Below are 15896 nucleotides of genomic sequence, written 5' to 3' on the forward strand. Positions count from 1 at the left end.
CAGCCTATAATTTTTTTAAGGTTTAATGCTTTTTAAACTAGATAACACACATTATAAAAAAGAAATTCAGAATATCAAAAAGTATATAGTGAAAAGTAAGTCTCACATCTTTGGTATCCAGTCCCCAGTTTTCTCCAGAGACACTCATTTTTAACAATTTCCTATATATCCTTCCAGGATATTCCATGCATATGTAAGCACATGTATTTAATATATTCTTTAAAATACAAATTGAATTATCATATATACACTAGATCTTGCATTTTCTATTTTATAATGTAACTTAGAGTTCCATATTGATATTTTAAAAACGCCTCATTGTAATGCCTACATAACAGTCCATTAAAGAATATGCCACAGAAATTCCCTGGCACTCCAGTGGTTAGACCTCAGCATTTTCACTGTGGTGGGTCTGGGTTAATTCCTGGTCTGGGATCTTGCCTGGAAAACTCCAGGCATAGAGGAACCTGGTGGGCTATAGCCCACAGGGTCAAAAGAAGTTGGACATGACTGAGCACACACCACTGCATCACTGCCCTGGGAACAAAGATCCAGGAAGCCACGTGGTGTGGCAAAAACAAAAGAATATGTCACAGAAACTATTACATATATTGTGCAAAGCCTAAAATATTTACTACCTGGCCTTTTACAGAGGAAGTTTTTTGGGTTCTCTTTTTGTTGCTAATTCTTAACTTAATAGTGAGTAATTAGAGAACATGGTCTCAGGATTACAAAAAACATATTTAAAGCCCTTTGAGATACTGTACTTAGAAATTTAAAATATACATTGCTCCAGGGTAAAAAAGAAATAATAATGAAAAGTTAATAAATACTTGGAACAGAATGATAGTGAAAACCCTCTACATCAAAACTTGCTGAATGGGGACCCAGGTCGAAGATGGCGGCGGCAGCTGGATCTCGGGTTTCTGGGCTGCTGGGTCGTTCCGGGCTGCAGCTGAGTCGGTGTATGTCCAGTGGCACCCATGGCGAGGAGGGCTCAGCTCGCATATGGAAGGCCCTCACCTACTTCGTGGCGCTCCCCGGCGTGGGAGTGAGTATGCTGAATGTCTTCCTGAAGTCGCACCACGGAGAGGAGGAGAGACCAGAGTTCGTGGCCTACCCCCATCTCCGCATCAGATCCAAGCCCTTTCCCTGGGGAGATGGTAACCATACCCTATTCCATAACCCTCATGTGAATCCACTTCCAACCGGCTATGAAGACGAATAAAGAGAACCTGGACCACTACCCAGTGGGGACCACAGCACTGTTTGGACCATTACTCTGCACGCATGGACCGGAAAAGTACACGGGATCTTATGCTCACCACCTTGTATCCATTGATGACCATTACACTTGAGGACCATTATACTGATCTTCCATCCCTTTGCTTATAGCAGGAGGAGATGGCTTAAATAAATAATTTAGTCATGAAAAAAAAAAAAAAACTTGCTGAATAGAAAAAAACAAACAAAACTTGTAGGATAAAGCAAATACTTTTATCTTTTTATGCTCATGTTAGCTAATAAAATACAAACAAACAAAAATTAAAGACGTGTATCTCAAATAAGAGATTAGAAAAGGAACACAGAATAAATCCAAACAGAATGAAAGGAGATAGATAATACAGAGAACAAAGAATAGAAGGCACACAATTAGAATCAGCAAAGCCAAAATTTTTCAAAAAGGTGAACAAAATTATTTGGTTTGTTTTTCTATTTTCTAAGATAGAAAAGACATGAATGGATGTATTGAGTTCTTAATCTAGATTACTGCATGTTTTTATTTCTAGAATTTCCATTGGTTTTTCTTCAAATCTGCCATACCCCTAACCTCTGCTATCAACAAAAATAATTTTTAGTCTTCTGCTGAGATTTTCAATCTTGTGTTTTATCTCCTTAAACATTATCAAACATAATTATTTTAAAGCCTGTGGCTGACAACTCCAATATCAGAAGCCCTGATGTGGTAACTCTGTTTTCTATTACTACTTGTTCTCCTTCAAATTGCCTTATCTTCTTACAGGTTTAATGATTTTTTAATGCCTGTGGGCATTGTATTTGAAACCCTGAGGCCATAGTGCTATCTTCTATCTAGAAGTGCCACAGGGCATTAGCAACTTTGAGTCCCTAAATCCAATTTCAGGAATTAAAATGATAGCTACAAACTGGGCTAAAACTTCTAGTAAGGCAATTTGACTTCCAATTTTGACTTAATTATAGCATAGGGGCTTGCAAGCTCTCAATCCAAGTGTTAGTTGCTCAGTCATGTCCAACTCTTTGCAACACCATGGACTGTAGCCTGCCAGCTTCTTCTGTCCATGGAATTTCCCAGGCAAGAATATTGTAGTGGGTTGCTATTCCCTTCTCCAGGGGATCATCCTAACCCAGGGATTGAACCCAGGTCTCCTGCATTGTGGGCAGATTCTTTACCATCCGAGCCACCAGGGAAGTTAGAAAATTTATGCCTCCACTACCCATGGCACTGGCTTCCCAGGTGACACAGTAGTAAAGAATCTGCCTGCCAATGCAGGAGACACTGAAGATGTGGGTTTGATCCCTGGGCCAGGAAGATCCCCAGAGTAGGAAATGGCAACTCCAATCCCCACTCCAGTATTCTTACCTGGGAAATTCCATGGACAGAGGAGCCTAGCAGGCTACACTCCATGAGGTCTCAGAGTCGACGTGACTGAGCACACATCACACATCACTCATAGCATTAATGGCACAAGAAGAGAGAGAAACAAGTGGGCATCCTGAGAACCTGATTTTGTCAATACTCAAATCAATATCCATGAGATAGTAATGTGACATTTAAAGCATTTAGAAGTGGGTTCTGAAAGCAGGAAAGGTGAAATAAAGACTACTTCTGTGACCCCAATATAATCCCAGGAATTAACTGCGGCTTTCCCTCCTAAGAAACTATTGATCCTAAGCTTCTTTCAGTCCTTGACTTGTCTCACTGGCAACTGAGCAGTTCACTTCCTCACCTCCTTCCAGTCTTTGCACAAAGTCTACCATCTTAAAACGGCATGGCTGATGACCCTATTTAAAAGAGGAACTGTTCTCCTTCCTCCTTTTCATTACCCTACTCAGCTTTCTTTTTTTCATGAACCATTTACTGTTTACTATGCTATGTGATGTACTTAATTGTCATGCCCATTATCTGTCTTTCCCCCATGGAAATGCTACAAAGATGGGAATTTTTGTTTTATCCACAAATATATCCTAGCACCTAGCACAGCATCTATATAGGTGTGCATGTTCGGTCACTAAATCCTGTCTGACTCTTTTGCAACCCCATGGACTGTAGCCCACCAGGCTCCTCTATCCATGGGTATTACCAGGCAAGAACACTGGAATGGGTTGCCATTTCCTCCTCCCAGGGATCTTCCTGACCCTTGGATTCTTTACCACTGAGCAACCTGGGAAACCCACAGCAACTATCGGAAGGAATAAATGAAGGCAGTTCTGAGACTATCAGAGATATGAGAGGGAGTATCTCAGATGTCTCACTTCTCCCCTCTAACCCACAGTTTATCAAACATTTTTTCCCCAACTACTTATAGCCTTGTCCTTGAGCGAACCAGCAGCTTCTGGGAGGAACAACTGTCAGAAGTAAAGATGACCTGAAACACACTAGGTAGTTACTAACAAAATGTGCAAAGAAAACATGTTTAGGGATTTCCCTGTGGTCCAGCGGTTAGTTGTCATTGTTATCGCTAAGTCATGTCCTACTCTTTGCAACCCCATGGACTGCAGCATGCCAGGCTTTCCTGTCTTTCACTGTCTCCTGGAGTTTGCTTGAACTCACGTCCATTGAGTTGGTGATGCCATCCAATCATGTCATTCTCTGTTGTCCCCTCTTTCCCCTGCCCTCAGTCTTTCCCAGCATCAGGGTCTTTTCAAATAAGTCAGTCTTTGCATCAGGTGGCCAAATTATTGGAACTTCAGCTTCAGCATCAGTCCTTCCAATGAATATTCAGGGTTGATTTTCTCTAGGGTTGACTGGTTTGATCTTGCTCCAAGGGACTCTCAAGAAGACTCTCAATCACTCCCAGTGGTTAGGACTTGGTGCTTTCACTGCCATGGCCCAGATTCAATCCCTGGTTGAAGATCCCTTTAGATCCCACAAGCTGTGTGGCGTGGTCAAAGGAAAAAAAAGACAACATGTCTACATTGAGTAAAATTTCAACACGTAATTTTCAGTGATTGGAATGCAGGAAAGGGCAGACATTTCAAACACACATGAAGTCTTTTTGCTCATTAAGTTTCTTGTTAAAGAATCACTGAAATGCATGGTTTCTACACATACTGACTGCTCTACATTTACAAAGTCAACAGCCCACACAGGTACCTGGCTACCTGTACTCATGTGATGTGGTTGAGAACAAAAGGTAAATAAAGGATCTTGCTGAAAATCAAACAAACAAAACAAAAAAACATTTCCCTTACATCTGTTTGTGGTCTTATTTTGGATTTACATATTTTAGGTCTTGGATCCTGCCTGCCTGGCCCACCCTTTATCTGGCTCTGCACCTCAAGATAAAGATGATAGAGATTTCTAATACTCATGCACTACCACACCCTGCATCTAGATATGGATTCTTTTGCCTAGAAGCAGATTACCTCTCCTTCTGGAGTTCTAGAATAGGCTTGTTCCTTCAGTAACAGCCCTCCTGTCTGAATGACTCATCTCCTTTCAGATATTCCTTCTTGTCCTTCTTTTTCGGAGACTTTGAGGTTGGTTTTTCTTCTTCTTGCTGTTTCAGCTAATGGAGGCTATGCTTTCCCCTTTCCAAGATCCACGAGTCTCTCACTTGGACCTCAACTGGTAATGATCCTCTCACATCCTCTCACAGAATGTGCCACATTCTGGCACAGTGGCATCTATATACACTGTAAACCTGACAACTGATCTTAACTTCCACAGAAACCATGGGAATTCACACCATGAATACAAAAGAAAAATAGCCAAGCTCTTTGGTTTCTCATTAAACACAATAAGATGCCTTACTAAATATGTGTAAAGGAAGGTGGGTCTGCTTTTCGTATATGTGCTCGGTCACTCAGTCATGTCCAACTCTTTTGAAATCCCATGGACTGTGGCCCCTTCCCAGGCTCCTCTGTCCATGAGATTCTCCAGGCAAGAATTATGGAGTGGGTTGCCATTTCCTCCTCTAGGGGATCTTCCCAACCCAGGGATGGAACCAGAGTCTCCTCCACTGCAGTGGCCACCAGGGCAGCCTGAGGTATTGTATTATTTGATGGCAAAAAAATTTTTTGGGGGTAGGTGGGGCTCCAAAATCACTACAAATGGTGATTGCAGCCATGAAATTTAAAAAAACTTACTTCTTGGAAGAAAAGTTATGACCAACCTAGACAGCATATTCAAAAGCAGAGACATTACTTTGCCAACAAAGGTCCGTCTAGTCAAGGCTGTGGTTTTTCCAGTAGTCATGTATGGATGTGAGAGTTGGACTATAAAGAAAGCTGAATGCCAAAGAATTGATGCTTTTGAACTATGGTGTTGGAGAAGACTCCTGAGAGTCACTTGGACTGCAAGGAGATCCAGCCAGTCCATCTTAAAGGAAATCAGTCCTGAATATTCGTTGGAAGGACTGATGTTGAAGCTGAAACTCCAATACTTTGGACTTGATGTGAAGAACTGACTCATTTGAAAAGACCCTGATGCTGGGAAAGATTGACGGCAGGGGGAGAAGGGGACAACAGAGGATGAGATGGTTGGATGACATCACCGACTTGATGAACATGAGTTTGGGTAAGCTCCGGGAGTTGGTGATGGACAGTGAGGCCTGGCGTGCTGCAGTCCCTGGGGTTGCAAAGAGTTAGACATGACTGAGCGACTGAACTGAACTGATGGCAAAATTATTCCCATTTGAGTAAAAGGCTTCAAATAAGAAATAACACTAGGAATTGATTGAAGGCTGAGATGAGGGGGACAAAACCTATTTCTGTGCTTTGTAAATCTTTATTACTATCATATTTATTTCATGATATAAATGTATAGATTATGTTTAAATCATGCTGGAGTTTTAACAGAATTAAAAGTGTAATTTGTGACTTCCCTGGTGGTCCAGTGGTTAACATTCTGTGCTCCCAGTGCCATGGGCCTGGATTCCACCACTGGTTGGGCAGCTAAGATCCCACAAGCGATACAGGCAAAAAAAAAAGTAAATTTATAATACTGACTGATGAGTGTGTTCATGATCCAAAGCAAAATCACCTCCTTAGAATTTTCTGTCTTGGAGTTTAACTTGCTTTGTTAGATAACCTTTTTGTAAAGAAAAAAAGAAAACCTGAATAAATATATATTGTTTAGTTGTTTATTTCTGAACCTGGTAAATTTCTGGGTTTTACTTTTTTCACTGAACTTTATATACTCAAGATTCTTCCGTGTTATTACATTTAGCTATAGTCTATTCATTTTCACTTTTGTGTATTATTCCATTATGTGAACATATCTCAATTTATCGTTTCTCTTACCGGTACACGTAAATGTATATATAGAGCTTGTCCTTGTGCTCAGTCATGTCCATCTTAGTGCGATCCCACAGACTGTACCCCGCCAGGTTCCTCTGTCCATGAGATTTTCTGGGCAAGAACACTGGAGTAGGTTGCCATTTCCTTCTCCAGAGGATCTTCTGGACCCAGGGATCAAACTTGCTTCTCTTGCGTCTCCTGTATTGGCAGGCAGATTCTTTTACCACTGTGCCATCTGGGCTATATGTAGGCATATATGTATTATTTATCAATCCTTGTCTTTGTGTACATATAGATAGATAGGTAGATACATATCTACCTATCTACCTATATATATATATATATATATATATATATATATATATACACATATAGAAAGAGAGAGACTGAGAGAGATGAGATGTTGCAGAGCTTTTCCATTATAAACACAGCTGCTAACATCTTTCACATATATCCTGGCTTTCATGTACAAAAGTATCACTTGTGTATACTCCTAAGCTTTACTAGTAAATACCCGTTTTCCTAAATGGTTGTCCCAGTTTAGACTCCTACTAGTAATGGGAAGAATTCCCATTGATTCACATCTTCTTCATTTAGTTGGTATTATTAGACTTCTTGGGCTTCCCAAGTGGCTCAGTGGTAAAGAATCCACCTGCCAATGCAGGAGACACCAGAGACACAGGTTCAGTACCTGGGTTGGGATGATCCCTTGGAGAAGGAAATGACAACCAACTCCAGTATTCTTACCTAGGAAATCCCATGGACAGAAGAGCCTGGCAGGTGACAAGTCCATGGAATTGCAAAAGAGTCAGACAGGACTTAGCAAAACAACAACAAATCAGACTTCTTAATTTTTGTTAATCTCAACCACAGCATTAAAAACAGAATAAAACCTTTTGTCAAAGTTGATGGATTTGGTTCCAAACTGAAACTCTTGCAGCACTTGGCCATGAGAAACTGATTGCCCCCATGGCAGCTCCCACTTGTCCCTGCATCATCAGGTGGAAACAGCATCACAGTTCCTGATAGTCTTATTGATGGCGGTGGTTTAGTAACTCAGTCTGATTCTTGTGACTCCATGGGCTGTAGCCAGACAGGTTCCTCTGTCCATGGGATTCCCCAGGCAAGAATACTGGAGTGTTGCCCTTTCCTTCTCCAGAGGCTCTTTCCAACTAAGGCATAGAACCTGGGTCTCCTTCATTTCAGGCTTACCAACTGAGCCACCAGGGAAGCCCTGCTGGTCTTATTGGCAGCTGTCTAATTGTGCATACATTGCAATGTATACCAATTGACACTTCAAAGTGATCTCAGCTATATCCAATCTGGGCATTCAGTTCAGTTCAGTTCAGTCACTCAGTCATGTCTGACTCTTTGCAACCCCATGAGCTGCAGCACGCCAGGCCTCCCTGTTCATCACCAACTCCTGGAGTCCACCCAAACCCATGTCCATTGAGTTGGTGATTCCATCCAACCATCTCATCCTCTGTCGTCCCCTTCTCCTCCTGCCCTCAATCTTTCCCAGCATCAGGGTCTTTTCAAATGAGTCACTCTTCGCATCAGGTGGCCAAAGTATTGGAGTTTCAGCTTCAAAATCAGTCCTACCAATGAACACCCAGGACTGATCTCCTTTTAGAAGCTCATGATATTTTGATAACTCATACTCTTTTTTCTTCCTTTCTTTTCAAATAGATTTTTCATAAACCCCAACCACAAAACTTTGATGTAGAAAAGCAGCTGTGTAATGTTTTTTAAAGACATTTTTTCTTAGTAAAAATAAACCTAGTTTTATATGCTAAAACTGTTTACATTTGTGTGTATTAGCTTTATTTTGGGGGGCTCCAAAATCACTGCAGATGTTGATTGCAGCCGTGAAATTGAAAGACACTTACTCCTTGGAAGGAAAGTTATGACCAACCTAGATAGCATATTGAAAAGCAGAGACATTACTTTGCCAACAAATGTCCGTCTAGTCAAGGCTATGGTTTTTCCAGTGATCATGTATGGATGTGAGAGTTGGACTGTAAAGAAAGCTGAGCGCCAAAGAATTGATGATTTTGAACTCTGGTATTGGAGAAGACTCCTGAGAATCCCTTGGACTGCAAGGAGATCCAACCAGTCTATTCTGAAGGAGATCAGCCCTGGGATTTCTTTGGAAGGAACGATGCTAAAGCTGAAACTCCAGTACTTTGGCCACCTCATGCAAAGAGTTGACTCACTGGAAAAGACTCTGATGCTGGGAGGGATTGGGGGCAGGAGGAGAAGGGGATGACAGAGGATGAGATGGCTGGATGACATCACTGACTCGATGGACGTGAGTTTGAGTGAACTCTGGGAGTTGGTGATGGACAGGGAGGCCTGGCGTGCTGCGATTCATGGAGTCTCAAAGAGTCGGACACGACTGAGTGACTGAACTGAACTGAAGAAAATACAAATTTAAAAGTCAGTTGGTATTTACCAATATCTTCTAGAGACATTATCTGAAAAACTGAGTTGAGAACAAGGAGATCTCAATTCTCACTTAACACTCACTCACTGAATGATCTCTGATCTCCCTAGGTGTAGACTTCCTCACCAGCAAAACGAAAATAACACCCTGCCAGCCTTACAGGCTATTGTGAGTTAAATGATACAATGCAGTACTCACCCATCCCACTTCCACTGAAGTCCTATGTTGGATTATAGTATTTTACCATGTGTTTTGGGAAAACAAAAACATGTAAAAATTGTTTCCCATCCACCCCCTACCCCTTGGAGTTGGCAAAGTTATTATAACAGAGATAATGCTGAAAATGACAGAATGTTATGAAGGTATAATGTTGTATGATCATGGTGGTTATATGAAGATTATATGAAAGTTTAAAAAAAAAAACTGAAGCAAAACAATACTGAGAAACCCTTTAAGAAGACATTTCAAAGCTTTCTCTTCTAACCATACCAGAGGCATTCTATAGATTTTTTTTTTTTAATGAGTATGCATGCAAGCTAAGTCACTCCAATCATGTCTGACTCTTTGCCACTCTATGAACTGTACCCATGGGATTCTCCAGGCAGGCATACTGGAGTAAGTTGCCATTTCCTCCTCCAGGGGATCTTCCCAACCCAGGGATTGAACTGGTCCCTTGTCTCCTACATTGGCAGGCAGGTTCTTTACCACTAGCGCCACCTGGGAAGGTCAAAAATGAGTATATTTTTTGCTAATTGCAGTTATCTGATAAAAGTTAAATACAAAGAAACTATAAATTTTATAATGAAAAGCACCTGAAGCTAGAAAATCTAAGCTGCGATAGGCACACAGCTGCAACTTGGGATCCCTTTAATCTGTCAGTTTCCCAAACTATTCTGAGTTCAGACAATTTCCTCCCCACTTCATCCCACTTTCCTTATCAGTTCCTACTCAGTTCACTTCTCTGGGAATGGGATCCCTGTTTCTCCACAGTGAGAGATATTATTGCCCTGCTATTTGATTCTGCTAAAATATAGGGAATTACCACTCACAAATGGCTAGGGGAAAAAAAAAATTCCTAGCCAAGAGGGTCTGGAGATGAAGCTGAATCAATTGCAAGCCTGTCTTCTTAGTGAACTAGAAAGTGAAAATAGGCATGATGGCAGTACTAGGGAGTCATTCTTTTTCCCTTTCCTAGGCCAGTGAATGGTTTAGGTTTAGAAGTTTCTAGGCTAGAAGGCGGAGAAGGCAATGGCACCCCACTCCAGTACTTTTTCCTGGAAAATCCCATGGATGGAGGAGCCTCGTAGGCTGCAGTCCATGGGGTCGCTAAGAGTTGGGCACGACTGAGCGACTTCCCTTTCACTTTTCACTTTCATGCATTGGAGAAGGAAATGGAAACCCACTCCAGTGTTCTTGCCTGGAGAATCCCAGGGACAGAGGAGCCTAGTGGGCTGCTGTCTATGGGGTCGCACAGAGTCGGACACGACTGAAGCAACGCAGCAGCAGCAGGCTAGAAGGGCTGAAGTGGAGGGGCATATCTGCTCTTGAGGTTCCAGATAAAGATGTATAAGAATTTCACAATGGGTTAGCTCGCCTCTCCCTGCCAAGAATATACAGTAGGTTTTCAGAACTTAGCTGTGAGAGGACTGGAGACAGCTCTTGCACAGGTTCTGTCCTGGCTCTAAACAAACCTCCACCCCTTCAGTCAGTGCCTCCATGGAAACCAGGAGAGTCAATCTGTTTTCTCCCTGCCTCCCTATATGGCTGCGTGGCTTGTTGTTTCTTTTTTTTTTCCCCATCTTTTGTATTAGGAAGCAAATTAAAATTATTAAAGAGAAGGAAATTACAAAGCTCTCAGCATAGACACTGAGAGGGGGTAAAGAGTCCCCAGCTGCGTCGTTTTTTTGTTTTTAACCAATCCTGTGTCAGGGGAGTTTCCTCCATTGGTATGAATACTTGTGGGAGCTATTACAGTAATTACAATAAATACTAGAGCCTACGGAGCGCTTTTTTTTTTTTTGCCTTTGCTTCTTTTATTTAAAAATTAAAAAAATTTTTATTAGAGTTTATGGGCTTCCCAAGAGGCGCTAGTGGTAAAGAACCCGCCTGCCAATGCAGGTTAGACGTAAGAGATGGGGATTCAATCCCTGAGCAGGAAAGATTCCCTGGAGGAGGGCATGGCAACCCACTCCAGTATTGTTGCCTGGAGAATCCCATGGACAGGTGTGGTGAAGGTCTCAGGTATAGTAAAACAGGAGCAGTTTTGGTGATTAATAGCTACCACCAGGCATGTTTACTACTCTTCTGCACTATCTCAGTAAAACCTCTCAAGAGCCCTTTGACATAAGGCCATTATCGAATTCTTGTTCTTATGCTCATTCTCAGTCTTATTCCATAGATAAAGAAGCAAAGTTGGATTGAATGGTTAAAAGCCTTTGGCTGGAGTCAGGTAGAACTGGTTTGACTGCTATCACTCACTGACCTTAAGTAAGTCATTTCACTCCCTCGTCACTTTGTTACTTTATATATAATACCGGTATAATTACAAAGTAGGACCTAACACTTGTTCAACATATATTAGATGTTTGGACAGTTCAAAGTATGTGACATGAATTCACTTCGATTTTCACAGTGTATATGGTAAGTAAAATCATTATCTACACTTTGTAGAGGAAACTGGAAGTTTAAATAACTTGTCCAAGTTTACACAGATGGGTGGTATGTATGGAGCCACAGTTGGAATTCAGGGATAGTAACAGTTTCCTAGGGCATTATTGTGAGGATTAAATAATATATTATGATAGCCTATGTAGAAGTAAATATATGACAGAGTAGCACAAAAGATGAGAGGGGCTGTAAACAGAACTACATGATGATAAGTTTCTTATATTATGCATGAAGCAATATAATAGTAACTCAAGGTAGACTCGATAAATTAAGAATTCATATTGTAACCCCTGGAGCAACCACTAAAGACAAAGTACAGAAGTATATCATGCCATTATTACACCATGACATAATAAAAAGCTAATGGGGGAATATAATGAAATAGTAAAATACTTATCTAATCCAAAAGAAAGGAGGAAAGGAAGAACAAAGAAACAAAAAATAAATAGAAAACAAATAGCAAGATGGTAGACTTGAATCTACCTGTGGCAGTAATTACTAAATTAAACTAAGCGCTAAAAAGGTAGAGGTCATCAAACTAGGTAAAAAATCAATGCCCATCTATACGCTACTTTAAGGAGACATTAAATACAAAGACACAGACAAATTGGACATGTTGAAAGGAAAAGGAATAAGAAAATTAGTGTGGTTCATATCAAAGTAGACTTCAAGGATTACCAGAAAGGATTACAAGAAAGAAGGAAATTTTACAATAATAAAAGGCTGAACTCATTAGAACATAACTCATTAGAACATAGCAATTCTAAATAAGTTTGCCTCAAATAATAGAGCTTCAAAACACATGAAAGCAACAATTGACAGAATTAAAGGGAGAAATATAAAAATCCACAATTAGAGCTTGACAGTCCTCTTTGTAATCTCTGTAGTCTTTGTAACTGATAGAAAATCCAAAGGAAAAAAAATCAGTAAGGATCTGGAAGGTTTGAATAACATTATGAACCAACTTGATCTAATTTACATTTATCCAGTGCCACATATAATAACTGTAAAACACACATTCTTTCAAATGCAAATGAAACACTCATCAAGATAGGCCCTATGCCTAGGACAAAACAAGTCTCAATAAATTTCAAAGAATAATCCAGTGCATGAGGGTGAAATGAGGATGAGAGTTAGCTATGTATTTTGTAATCTATGGTTCTATGAATGCTACTCAGACGTAACAAATTCTCTAGCAGCTTCTTCCTGGTCTAGCAATATTATTCGATTATTAGGTTTTCAGAGATCTTATCAAGATTAAGATCTAGTTCTTAACTCCCCTAAAGAATCGAATTATTTACATAGCAACTATGAAGAAAGAACCTGAATTTAGTCTCTCTTTTCTTAGGTTCTGAAGTTCTCTATTCTCAGAAAATGCAGGTTTCCACCTGAAGTTTGGCACCATATGATTTAGACTCTACCACATCTGTTACTTACAATTTTATAAAATAATATCAGTTGCCACCAAGGACAATGAATTTTTGCAAAAGCGAATCTGTTGATTAGGGATCCTCTCTGTAGAGCTCTTGTTACTCAGCTCAGACCTAGAGGGAAGGGAAACACTGATGACCACCTTTAAAAAGATGCTCTACGTGTACATTGGTTACAAATATCTCAAGAAGGAATACTTAGATAAGAAGGCTTTGAAAATAGAATATAGTAGGAGTTCCTAAACTGGGTTCTGTTGGCCTGACTAGGAGAACTTGCCTGAAAATGTGCTGATGACATTGTCCTGAAGAAATAGCTGATCATAACTTTCCTTAGGTTCTCAAGGAATAGGAGCCTTAACCCCTAGAATGCTAAAAGAATGCATCTTTTTTTTTAAGTTGCTGGAAGCATTTTCTTACTTTACCTTTACAAAAGACTCAAAACTGCATTTCTACTTTTCATCTATAATATAGAATCATGCCCCGCAAACATCATGTGCTCATTGGTTTCACTCAACTATTCTTCAGGGTCCATTTATTTACATCTTGCAAAATAAAACTTTGGAGACACCTGTTGGGGAAAATGTGGGCTTAGAATATTGACTTGTTCTTTTTTCCCTTTATTTCAAATACATACCAAGCCTGTGCTGCTATGAGATTCTTCGGGGTGCTATGGAGACTGCTATCAATACTGAGAACCCTGGTCCAATGGAACCTAATCTACGGACATAGGACTTCAGCACATGGCAGTTGAGAGCATCTGCATGAAGTCATTTGGGCCCAAATCTGGGCCCAGAACAGCCCATCTCTCACTAGCAATTGGACTTTAGGGGGAAAAAAATTCATAAAATGTGTTTGAGCCTTGATTTAGAGACTTCATCTGTGAAATGGAGCAGAGCAGTAACTACTATCACATGTGATTTTTAGATTCTTTTGAACATTTTTATATTACTAATATTTTTGGGGGGGGGGCTTGATGTGTGTATTTGATCCAGACCCATCCTCCTTTCTTGCTACCTTTGCCTCTTGGCCCCCAGACTCATTTTACCCCAGCCCCACTGCCATTCTTTTTTGTGCCTTAAATAAACCAAACTCATTTCCACTTGAGATTCCTGGCATCTGCTGTTTCTTCTGATGAGAGGTGCTTCGCAGCTTTTCTGCTTTTCTTTTGCTCACTCTTTCTTATCCTTGGATTTCAGCTCATACACATTCCCTTAGAATTTTTTTGACCGTTCACCATGGCCATATACATTCACTATGACCTTTCTGTTATTGTTTTTTTAGTACTCATCATTCGGAGAAGGCAATGGCAACCCACTTCAGTACTCTTGCCTGGAAAATCCCATGGACGGAGGAGCCTGGTAGGCTGCAGTCCATGGGGTCGAGAAGAGTCAGACATGACTGAGCGCCTTCACTTTCACTTTTCACTTTCATGCATTGGAGAAGGAAATGGCAACCCACTCCAGTGTTCTTGCCTGGAGAATCCCAGGGACGGGGGAGCCTGGTGGGCTGCCGTCTATGGGGTCGCACAGCGTCGGGCACGACTGAAGCGACTTAGCAGTAGCAGTACTCATCATTAATAACATTTTTATAGTTTGCTTTTTAAAAACTTCATTTTTCCTCATCAGAACTTGTTGAGGGTTGTGATCCCTGGACTCAGGACAGTATCCATCGGAGGAAAGAAATCATTGATATGTATTTGTTGACTAAATGAACCAAAGAAAATCAAAAGGCGCGAAAAGGGCGTAGACTGGCGATGGTACAGATTTAAAAACTCATCAGCATTAGCAATTTGGTTTTATACAGTTGTTACTTATAACATCTACATTTCACAAGAGGGGAATGTGTGTTTATATTTGCATAATAAAACTCGGCAAAAAACGTAATTGGTCTAGAACAATAGTCCCATATCAAAGGTGAGCTCAGATTCCAATTATGCAAAATAGAAAATCTCTCTTCCCCACCCACAAGGTTTACAAAAAATTCTTAGGTGGTTTTCCCCCTGGCTAACTGTGACATCTATTAAAACGACAGAAGGTTACAGTTACTTGAGAGTGTTGCAGACCTGTGCTTCGGAGGGGAAAGTTGTTTCCATCTGGAGCACTTGTGAATATTGGATTGGCCTCTGATGGACAGGTAAGATAAAATGGGTACATAGGCAGAGGGGTGGGCTGTGAAGGAAGCATTACAGGTGAATGGAGTCCCCGTCATTTCCATCAGAGCCATCAAAACCATCCCAAATAAACCTTCAAGCTAAACAAGAGAGCTGGACCTGCTCTCTAAGTGCACGGGCCTCAAACATGTCCACAAGCTTCTGGTTTGGAATTGTTTCTTTATCCAGGTGTGGAGGGAAGACTATAGCATGGATTCAATTGCCTCCTCTTAAAGGAGTGGTGGTAAATAAGGTGAAATGAGGAGCCTGAGTGCCAAGGCCAGGGCCTGTGCCTTTAAGATCTCTAAGTGGGGGAGGTGTGTGTGTGTAGAGGTGGGGGCAGTCATTGAATGACTTTATCAAGAAAATGATTTGAAAGGAAAGACCAGAGTGAAGGCTGTTAATGGTTCAGGCAAGAAAAGCAACACAGGCTCCAGAATCAGGGAAGAAATATAAGAATAATTTTTTAAAAACAGAAATATGAACAAGGGTTGTTCAGATCAGAGGTGCCCAGTCGGGTTGTGTGGGCCCGGGGGCCACAACTCATGCTGGGTGGGGTGGGGGTTCATGGGGTTTGTTCTAATGGTTTTGGCCTATAGTATACAAATATTCTGTGCCACTTCAAAATAATAGCCCCTGGTGTCTACTGGCCATATCATGAAAGAGAAATAATGAAGGCACTGTATCTTTTAAAAAAAATCCC

The 15896-nt window shown here is 40.9% G+C and overlaps 1 protein-coding gene across 1 annotated transcript; it reads left to right on the plus strand.

Annotated features, from left to right (window-relative positions):
- Positions 1 to 889: 889 nt before the first annotated feature.
- LOC101902002 (cytochrome c oxidase subunit 6A1, mitochondrial-like) lies at positions 890 to 1446 on the plus strand. Its single transcript, XM_059887291.1, has one exon. It carries the CDS (start codon positions 899 to 901, stop codon positions 1226 to 1228), a length of 330 nt encoding a protein of 109 aa, XP_059743274.1. The 5' UTR covers positions 890 to 898; the 3' UTR covers positions 1229 to 1446.
- Positions 1447 to 15896: the final 14450 nt, after the last annotated feature.

Source organism: Bos taurus, chromosome 5 (assembly GCF_002263795.3).
Source record: "Bos taurus isolate L1 Dominette 01449 registration number 42190680 breed Hereford chromosome 5, ARS-UCD2.0, whole genome shotgun sequence".
Classification (NCBI taxonomy): domain Eukaryota; kingdom Metazoa; phylum Chordata; class Mammalia; order Artiodactyla; family Bovidae; genus Bos; species Bos taurus.

What these genes read in the sequence shown, in the direction of transcription:
- LOC101902002 (XM_059887291.1), top strand. Translation starts at nt 899, where the DNA reads ATGGCGGCGGCAGCTGGATCTCGGGTTTCTGGGCTGCTGGGTCGTTCC.